The sequence below is a fragment of the Vipera berus genome (genome assembly GCF_964194415.1).
Source record: "Vipera berus genome assembly, chromosome: 1".
NCBI classification, from domain to species: domain Eukaryota; kingdom Metazoa; phylum Chordata; class Lepidosauria; order Squamata; family Viperidae; genus Vipera; species Vipera berus.
In genome coordinates, this window is record NC_138202.1 from 199,353,926 (window position 1) to 199,364,939 (window position 11,014).

The window sequence follows — 11,014 nt, forward strand, 5'->3', positions numbered from 1 at the left end:
ATTGATCCATAATCACTGGTTGATCATAAAAGGGTCCTTGCCTTTCTGTCTTACATATGGAGTGAGTTGGCATATTGCTTGCTTCTGTCCCAAGATGAAGTAATGGGGATTTTGATGAGAGTCAAGAAAGAATCTTAGATTTTGGAATAATCCCATTTTTTTTATCAAAAGCTGATTTCCAGTCTAGATATAGAGTAAATATAATTTCACACCAGAGAAAATGAGTTACAACAAAGTGATAAAGCTGGTTGTGCCTAGTGTTCTGCTTTCTGGAGCATTTCAAAGATCTTGTTTAGTCTGTGCTCTGCTGGACAGCAACTTCCTTGGTAAATTTTGACATATTAAAAAAGAAGAAAAGAAAGCAAAGTAGTGAGTGAATGAAGCTAGGGAACCTTGGCTGTTAGACAATATTTCTCCAGACTTCATTTTAGTCTAATGCAGTCCACCACCTCAGTGATGGGCATTGCACTGGTTCTGATGTCCATATCTACACTAGCCTTGGATCCATAGTAGGTGGACCTCCACCTAAGCAACATAATCTTCTTGAAGTATTTCATGGTGTTGTTCTTGACTGTCACAAAACACATAGTATTTATCATGCTATTGCTCATGGCGATGCACTCCACTATGTAGAAGGCTGTCAAGTAATGCTTTTCCTTCACAAAGACAGTGGGGAAGAAGTCACGGACAATTGTGAAGCCATAGTAGGGTGCCCAGCAGAGAACATAGGCAGTTAGGATGCACATGAGCACCAGCACAGTTTTCCTTCTGCAACGAAGCCTTTTTCTGATCTGCTCTGTCTGGAAGCCTGGCACAGTTTTAAACCAAAGCTCCTGTGAGATCCTGGCATAGCAGAGAGTCATAGTGAAGACTGGTCCAACAAATTCAACCCCAAAGATGAACAGAAAATAGGATTTGTAATACATCTGCTGATCGACTGGCCAAATCTGTCCACAGAAAAATTTCTTTTGATTTTTGATCATGAATAGTTCGGTCTCCGTTGCAAAATAGGCCGATGGTATTGCAATGATTAGGGAGACGATCCACACCAAAGCAATTAGACAGGTTGCTGTTTGGTAATTCATCCGAGGTTTCAATGGGTGAACAATGGCAAGGTACCTGCAAAACACAGAAGTTTCCAAATTTGTATTAGAAAAGAGCCACTTGTTGTTTTGCTTGCTTCAAAGTAGCTTATAGTATAATTAATAGAAATGGCAATTTGTTTTATTGGTTGTTGTGCTGCTCTTATTCCAATATTTAAGAAATGGAATTGTAGACACTGTATCATTGATATAATGCTACTAATTCTGAGCAATTGGCAAAAAAACATTATCCTGCATTCAAAGCTGTAGTATAATTTTTATTTCAAGTGGGGAACACAGCTCCCATCAACATCATTGCTCTGTAGAGTTCAAATATAGCTTTCCCTACTTTGCATACCCCAGTCTTTTGAGCTACTACACCCACCATTCCTCGACACAATACAGTGTGGTTAACTATAGTTTAGCAACATCTGCAGGCCACCAAGATAGAAGATGTTGCCCTAATATTTGATTAAAAGATCTCTTCCATTAATGTTGCAGTACATAGCATCCAATAATAAAGCACCCCCTAGAGATTCATAGGAAGTGGCATGATAACTCCAGAAAAAAATATGTGAGCAAGATACCACTTGTTCAATGGAATCTGAGATCAATTTTCTGTAATTTCTTCAGATTTCAGATAAACCTGCAGACACTGGTCACAATCATACACATTGTCTGCCCGCCCCTGCCTTTAATTCTGGAGAATTATGGAAGGTCAGTTCTGAGACACTTTTTCTATTCCCCATTTGTCCTTTGGATTTTAGGCTGTGGCACTTTCTCTTGACTCCTAAGATTATTTCCACAACCCTTTACACTTTACAGCTGTGTACAACATAAAAAATCCATATGTTGAAGTTTGTAATACACAATTTATGGTTTTATGTATGTGTGGATCAAGCCACTATTTATAGTGCCATGGCTTAGTGCAGGGGTCTTCAAACCTGGCCCTTTTATGTCTTGTGGACTTCAACTCCCAGAATCCCTCAGCCAGGCTGTCTGAGGAATTCTGGGAGTTGAAGTCCACAAGTCATAAAAGGACAGGTTTGAAGACCCCTGACTTAGTGTGATGTGCACTTTGGATGACTGACAGTGTGAGAGTTATGGTCCTGCCTGAAGAGGTCTGGATCTGCATTGGGGAGATGATTCAGCTTGCCTCATTGAGTTTCAGAGCCAATGTGGTTTCGCTTGATGAGCCACTCTGTGTCATCTTGAACACTTGGACAGCAGTTCTGATAGTAACAATAAATATTTGTAGTTCAGAGTCCTTGGTACTCTCTGAACTCGGTTGATGATTTTACCTAGTTTGGGTAATAAAACATCTGCAAGAAAACAACCAAGCTCAGAGAGCACCAAGGACCTCTTAGTTCTAATAGTCTGAAGAGGCTTCTGAGTCTGAGCAGCAAGATTCTTTCAACAATGGAAAGTCACAGCTCCTATTTGGAATAGTTAGGGAAGGTGTCAGTAATGATGTAAGTCCATAATGTGATCGCTTCACTTTTAATATATTTGTGTGCGCGCGGGGGTGTACATGGGAGGGTGGTGGAGGTTGTCATAGTTCATCTTCAGTTAGGTGATTGGACTGAAGTTTTGTATAGCCCTAGAGAATTATTTGTCTCTACATTACAGTGACATTCTCCAAAGTCAGGCAGTACAATAAAAAATAAATCTGATCTTGTCTTTTCTTTGTTGCCAAATCTTCTCTGCTGTAGCATAATATTTTCCATGCCACTGCTCTCCAACATTTTCTATCTGACCTTTGCTGAGCAAGTGGATCCCATTATTTGTACATCAGATCCAACATCTCAGATGGTGGTACAGGTAGTATAAAATAACTGTAGAAAAATTATTTCTGATACACCACAGAGTAAACTATCTGAATGGAGTATACACTTATTTATAGATTTCCACATTGCTATTAATCTGGCACATTTAAAGATGTAAATATTTAGAGAATCATGTTGGACCATCCTATAATTTCAAATATAAGATTGATATCTCTAGGGTGGATCCAGATTTTAGAAGGGAATGACAAATTCCAATTCTGCCACATTTTTAGCCTATATTACAAAGCTATCACATGACTATAATTGCCTATAAAAGCATGTGCTGAGGAATGTATCAATGTATATTGCAAACATGCTGTCAGATGTTGAATATGTCAAAGGCCACTGAAGGTGGATGTCATAAACATTCTTAGCTCATTCCAAGATTAATGCTTGAACAGAAAGGATTGCTATCTTTATAGGAGGTCATCTGGGCAAGCCTTCCACAATTTGGCATTCTCTCCAAATGAGTTGGAGCAGCACTGGAAAAAGTGATTTATGACCATTTTTCACACTTATGACCATTGCAGCGTCCCCATGGTCACGTGATTTCCATTCGAACGTTTGACAACAGGTTCATATTTATGATGGTTGCAGCATCCTGGGGTCCCACAATCCCCTTTTGCAACCTTCTGACCAGCAAAGTCAATGGGGGAGCCAGATTCACTTAACAACCATCTTACTAACTTAACAACTGCAAGGATTCAATTAACAAATGTGTCAAGGAAAGTCGTAAAATGGGGCAAAACTCACTTAGCAAATTTCACACTTAACATAAATTTTGGGCTCAGTTGTGGTCATAAATTGAGGGCTACCTGTACTGGTTAAGGAGATGGGGACTGTAGTTTAGCAATTTGTAGGGAAGCTAACACCAAGAACATTTTTCGTACAAGTATCTAACTGACACTAAGAGTTGCTGCTAATAGAGCATGTATACCTGTTTTATCCAAACTTTGCCATTTTCAAATGCAAAAGAATCCCGTGAATTACTTTGGGGTTCTATTTAAATCTTTTTAAAAAGCCTGCAGATTTACATAATTGCTTTAATGTAGGATTGTTGCCCGAAACAATAGCTTCTCTTGTGGAGGGGAAATTAGGCAATCTTTGTTCATGATTAGTGTTTCATTGCAGCCTCCTTAATAATTACACCAAAAAGATATTCCTTTCAGCCTTGCCTGCCTTCCATATTTGAACACTGTTTAAATTCTTCTAGATATTTCCAAACCTGATGTTTGAAATGCAGTAAATGGTTTGGTGATCAAGTCCCACTAGGACAAACAAAGCAAAAGCATTTTGATTTATATCTGAGATGGGTACAAGATGCTGTTCTAAAACTACAAAATCAAATCTTATTTCTACTGGGTTAGCAGTCATTTGGGGAAACACAATTCTCAAAAATGTTTTGCCTTAATTCTGCAAATTGCTTTCTTCTGCAAATGACAACAACATCAGCATGTGAAACAAACAAAGAGCTGGGTTTTTGAAAATAAAAAGCTTATTACTTTGGATCCATTTCCAGCAACCACAGTGTTCCTCCCTTCTTCATAACCACTTCTAAAGAGCAGACATCCATTGCCTCTCATTATAATGTAGTAACTTAGGATCACTGGAATTCCAGAGGTGAGTAACTTTAGAAAAGCCATCAATATCACTCTCAGAAAGCCAGAAGAGACTATCCCAAGCAGAAGTATAAGTGGAAGACTTCTGCTCAGATCTGAGGTGGTATTTGGTGGGAGTTGCTAAACTGCAGGTCTATGGCCCCACTTTCAATCTGCACATAACTCTGCCAAGATCTAGCAACCTTTGTCAGATGTTTCCCCTAGCAGCTTTTGATTACAACTCTCAGCTTTGGATGTCAAACGATAACTGTGATTTATCTTTCAGTGCAATGATGGCGAAGGGCTCTGAAATGGAAGAATGCTTCCAATAAATCATATAATTTTTTAAAGAAAAGAAAAGAAGAGAGGAACAGGGAACCTAATTGCAAAAACAATAGATACAGCAATTCCTGGGTCCAGTCAGCCCTAGCTTCCCAATAGCCCCCTTACCTGTCCACAGCAATGGCCAAGAGTGCATTAGTTGAAACATAGAGGGAGACAGTCCTCAAATAATTGATGGATGCACAGAGGATATGGCCGTGTTCCCAGGACAGCTGGCGTACCACATAATAGTCCATCTCAAATGGACAGCAAACAATGGCCACAATGAAGTCTGAGATAGCCAGGTTTGCAATGAGAAGATTGGTGAGATTCCGCAGCTTCTTATAACGGATGAGAGCAGCAATGAAAATAAAGTTGCCAATGCCACAGACCAACATGATGCCAGCCAGTGCCACACCAATGACAATTTTGGCAGCAAAGAAAGTGCGAGTCTTGGTCATATCGTCACCATCATCCAAGAGCAGATCATAGTCACTGTAGCTGAAGTTGAAAGTGAAGTTTTGGTAAGCAGGGAAGTCTCCAATGTGGTTGCCATAGATAGCAGCAAAGCTGGTATGTGGGTATGTGTTATTGGGATGATGTGCTTCCTGCTTCATGGTGGTGGTCTTGTCTCTTTTCTTCAGCGACGCTGTGTTGAACTATCTTTTCATCACCATCCATGGGAGAAATCTCACCGTTCTGCAAGTCATGTTCTCAACATCTTCAACAGCAGCAGTATCCCTCTTCACCTTTCAAGACTGGAAAGAAGTAAAGCCACTTAGAGAAAGGATAACATACCATTCTCTCCCCCAAAAGCTTATCCTGAGGCGTGCCAAAGATTGGGAAGGACAAATCTTTTTCTAAGATCCTTTCCCACTTCTTTACGTTCAGACAAAACAAGGTCAGTTTTCAAATCCACACGAGGGGCTTTTTCAGGTAGGAATATTTTCCATGCAAAGACAGAGCTCGGTGATGGACAGCGACGAGAGGGAAGAAATAAAGTTAAATTTCCTTCAGCCTTTTGCAGTCTGCGAAAGGCTCCTAGAGGAACAAAACTGCCACCCTTGCATTTTAGCCACCCAAGTAATTAAATTGAGTGTGATCAGTTTCCTGCCAGCAAGATTTTATTTTGCAAGCAGATAATTCCAGGACCAGTTTAAATTTCTCAACCTTTTGTTGAAGTCAACAAAACAGATTGATTGATTGATTCCTGACAGGAATAAACTACCCCAGCCTCGAAGGCTCAATAAATCCAAATGCACAAAAGTAAAGGGAAGTTGGAGAATCTTACTGTGCAGTGGAATCAATGATTCCATCCTGTAGGGGCAAGGGAACCAAATTCTTCAGATGCTTGGAGATACTATGCTTATATAAATCAAGGGCGGTCACCCAAAGTTTTGGGTAAGGTTCTCTGATGCCTTCCTTGATAGGAGTTCTGGTCAGGAAGGGCTTTCCCCTGTCATGAGTAAGGAGGATTTTCAATATTGCATCCCTCAAATGTATACTGTGCCCTCTGTATTGGACCATTCGAGTGAATCTATAAGCTGGATTCATAGAGCTAACTGAATTTCAAACTTCACCACAGTTTTGGACCTTTTATAGGATGAAAAATGCTTTGCAAAAATACAAAATGCAAAAATTTTGGTTGGTTACAACAAAATCAGCAGTGCTATATGGCTGCTTAAATAGCCTCTGGACTCCATGGAAAAGAATGTCCTAAATCCAATCTGTTTGTTTTGGTTAGAAATTGTGCAAACCTCCCCAGGAAAAAGAAAGAGGGATTGAAAACAAGAGGACTTGTATATAACAGTTCATAAGTGACCTTATCTTATGTAGTCTCGTGTTTATGCTTCCATTACTGGAAGGAAGACTGATATTTAAATTTGCAAGATCAGATTGTATATTTTACATGTAATGATGTAACTACCCAAACCCAGTGGAGCAATTGGATCCCAAATGCTGCAAAACAGTTGGACCTATTTTGCATTGTGGAGATGTCAAACAGCATCAGGTATTTTGTCTGGGTAGTATTCTGCTTATGGTGATCAATCACAAGTCATCATACATTGGAGCAGCCTATAAATTCCACCATAAACAATCACATAACTAAACAAATAATTAAGCATAATTTCCTAACACTACGTCAGGATTCTCAGGGCAACGAGCAGCTAGATTTTGCCATAAGAAATATATCTGGGAAAGTTCAGTTACTTATCATGTTTCATCTGTGGTAGAAATGTGTGATGCAAATGAAGAGGGAAAACCTTTCATCTGAGTCCATCTAAAGAAAAGTAAAAACTGCAGACTTGTTAGAAATTTTGTGAAGCATTAGGCTGTTGCCAGATCAAATCTTTGTTACTGTTCAGTTGACATTCACATACTTTTTTGTGTGTAAAATTTAAGAGAAAAAAGTCTAACAGCACCAAGTGTATCAGAAATAAGTTTCACTGACTATGTCAGTGTTTCCTACAATTCCATCCCGAAGAAATAGCCTTAGCACTAAAGTGTAAATTTCTAAAGATTAATCGCTACAATGTCTGAGAAGGGTGTTATGTCAAACTATTCTCTCTCTGGCAGAAAAAAAAAGCAGAAAAATCCAAACTTAAAATCAGTGCATGCCTTGACTATAAAGAAAGATATAATTCAAACAAACTAGTAAATTGTATGTACTGTTATCACATTGCTGATAAAAACGAAGCTATTTTTTAAATAAATAAATCAGACTGTACCTGTTCTAGAGCTTGTATTTAGGACAAATTCTGACTTCTTCCTAGGCTGTAATCCCAAGAATAATTGTAGTGTCTTGAAAATTGCTGCACAGATAGTGAAATGAAGAATGCTGTCTGGTTCTAGAGATGGAATTGCAGAATGCAGGTCTTCTTTAGAGCTGAGCATGAACAGAAGTCCGACTCTCTCTGTGTCTGCATCTAAAGTCTATCCTCAGTAGGTGGCATCTTTATGCATATGTAATTTTAAAGAGGCAGTACTCTGTATGTCATATTCTGATACACATGTGATGTATGTTTAAGAATCCATGTGTGTATTTTGCCCAGTCTTCAAGAAAATGGATTTTTTTTATCTTTGTCTTTGACAAGGGAAATTATCTTAGAACACTTGTCCTTGTGATCTCCTTAAATCATTGGAAAGCCACAGAGATCCTCTCTTTTTCCTTCTCCTCTCCAAAATGAATTGTGCATTTTGCTAATTATGATTTTCCAAAGTGCTTTTCTCGATAGAAGTCTCAATTATTGAAATTGTTTTAGGCAGCTAATGCCATTTCAAAGGTTTATGGAGGTTGGTCATTCTCTGGAGCCTCGTGTGATTGAATTTCCTGCATGAAAGCTGCCTTCCCAACTTCTCAAGTTCTAACTGAATAAATAAATACTGGGATAAAAGATGAGTAGTACACATAGAAATATTCTGTCCAACTCAAAGCCTTTTAAAATGCCACCGAGTGATTACAGTTAATGGCACTGCTGTCTCAAATTTTGTTTTTTATGTTCATCATTTTACTTTGTCCCCTGTATGTAGGTGAAATATTTAATGAATGTTCTCAGACATCTTGGCACTGATAATTCGGTTCATTAAATCTACGTCACAAACCCTATGACATGGCTGATTTTAAATCAGCATGACTCTGCACTGAATGAAAAAAATATTAAGGGCTCCTTGTGGAATTTGCGGTGCCTCAAAGGAACCATTAAGGCCATTTGTGAAAAAATATAAACCCCTGAAATCTTTTCCTCCTTTAAATTAAAATCTAAGTCAGAAACAGATTCCCAATTTCACTCTCCCATCTCTGATCTCTCAAGCTTCCTAATTTTACCACCTTGCCATATGATTTGTGTTACATCCTTTTATAGACATGCAAGAGAAGTGAGAAAAAACCCTTACAAATAGTTAGTCCACTGGCCTTTAAATATACATAGAAACACTTGTGGGTCTTCTGCCTCCAGGAATATGTGACTACTAAATCTTACCATACAGCAATGGACTATATGGAGCCCTGTTGGTTTTATTTTCATTGCCCAAACTGACTGATTTACCTAAGCTACTTGTATGTATGTTTAGGTAGCGTTTGTTGTTATTACTATATTTAGATTCAGTCTTTTCTTGAGGAGCTCATGTTGGCTTACATGGGGTATTCCCTTTTACCATAATTACATTATTACTATCCTATGAGGAAGATTAGGCTGAGAGTCAACCATAGTCCCACAGTTACACAGTGACTTGCTGTGTCTGAATGAATTCTGCATCTTAGTCCAAGAGATTAACCCTATGCTACACTAGATCTACTCAAGTGGCAATTATTAGGAGAGATTTCTAGTACACATTGTGAGTTCAGGTTCTACACACGTACATATTTACTTGAAAGTTAAGATCTTTTCACCTTAAAAATGCACAGGCCCTGGTGGAGCAGTGCTTAAAGTGTAGCATTGCAGGCAAATTCTGCCCACAGCCTGGAGTTTGATCTTGACGGGGCTCAGAGTTGACTCAGCCTTCCATCTGTTTGAAGTTGGTAAAAGGAGGACACAGATTGTTGGGGGGGGCATATGCAAATAATGCTGACATTGTAAACTGCTCAGAGAGTGCTGTAAAGTGCTATAGGGCAGTATATAAATCTAAATGCTATTGCTATTGCTAAAAATCACATTATCTGACCATTTAAAGCAATAGAATGGTAATATTGAAATATCAATAAAGCAATGACTCACTATTGATACCAACCCCATATTCAGTAATCACAGTTTCAAAATGATCTCTGACAAGGTTTGCTTTTCCAAAATTGCCAGGGTAGGAGTGCCCACTGAATCTCTCATGGGAGGTCTTTCCCCTTTTGGGGAACCAAATGAAAAAGCCTTCATTTGAGCCTATTGTCACCTGCCTTCACTTATGTGGTAAATCCTATTTATGTAGGTGGTCGTTAGCTTTTCCACGAAGCTTTTCCTCATTGCAGAAAGCCTGGATTCCTTGAAGATGAGACAAGGAAGTACGGAAGGAGATGCTCATCCCCACTGCTTTAATGACTTTGAATCCTTTTGGGTCCAGATCTCAGTGGCCTTTCTTCTCCTCTCTTGTCAATTTACCTCTTTCCTGTCTCTGATTTTCATATAGGGCTTTCCCTCTGGATTTCTGTTTCTTTCCCTTTACCCTGAGTGTTTATACATATATATACATTAAAAAAGAGGAACAAACAGCCACATGCTTCTCCCAGAAGAAGGAAGCTAAAGCCACCAGCCTGATGATGACGGATGGGATTCCGTCGAAACGTTGCGCCTACACCTTTAGTTCTACGCGGGGAAAAACCCGAATAACCAAAGATCCACATACAAACACCCGCGAAAACCTCAGAAAACAAATATCTTACCTCTACGGGGAGGAAATCTACCAGCTAACTAGGACCTACGAAAAACTCGAAGTACGAAGAGCTTCCATTCTGTGTGACCTCACATTCCTACGCAACTGCCGAGATCAAAATTTAATCCCCACATCCTTCCAATTGAAATTCCACTCCAACTCTGCAGCCATCAAACGCATCCTGATAAGAACTGAACTGGCCCTAATCAGAAATGAACTCCACACAAAAAGATTCCTCCTGGACTGAATCAACAGAGACCTCCTCACACTTCACCTCAAACTCAGCAACAAGATCCACCCCACACTTTGGGACAAATTCAAACAAATCGCCGTCTGGAGAGCTGAAACAGAGACTGCCTACAAAACAGACACACACACCAATAAACTCTGAAGACTAAAGGAACGCCAGAAACAAACCCCTCCTCTCCCACAGCAACACATGAAACAAACTGTGCACAACATCTCAGATAGGATTCTCACCAAAGCCAAAACCAACGTCCTGTCTAAAGGATTTAATTTTGCAGTCGCTCCCGAACACATTCCCACGGAAGCCATTATATGCGGAGTCGAATCCAGCCTGACCAAAATTAACCCTGATGATGCCAACAAAATCAGACTCGAAGTTACCAACATCCTCTGCACCAGCAAACCACCCAAAAGCAACTTACCCAAAGAGGAACAGACAGCACTACTTAACCTAAAAAATGACACCAGCATAATCATTCTGCCAGCAGACAAAGGCAACGCCACGGTGGTAATGAACTCATCTGACTACCATACCAAATTATCCAACCTACTCCGAGACTCCACATACAAACTCCTCAAGACA

General features: G+C 39.5%; 1 protein-coding gene across 1 annotated transcript; it reads right to left on the bottom strand.

The window, feature by feature from the left end:
- Positions 1-422: 422 nt before the first annotated feature.
- On the bottom strand, positions 423-5,444 carry PROKR1 (prokineticin receptor 1; the record flags this gene model as incomplete). The annotated part of the gene is made up of 2 exons (XM_081319519.1): positions 423-1,119; positions 4,957-5,444. The coding sequence occupies 2 exons, from the start codon at positions 5,442-5,444 to the stop codon at positions 423-425; spliced, it is 1,185 nt and encodes a 394-aa protein (XP_081175645.1).
- Positions 5,445-11,014: the final 5,570 nt, after the last annotated feature.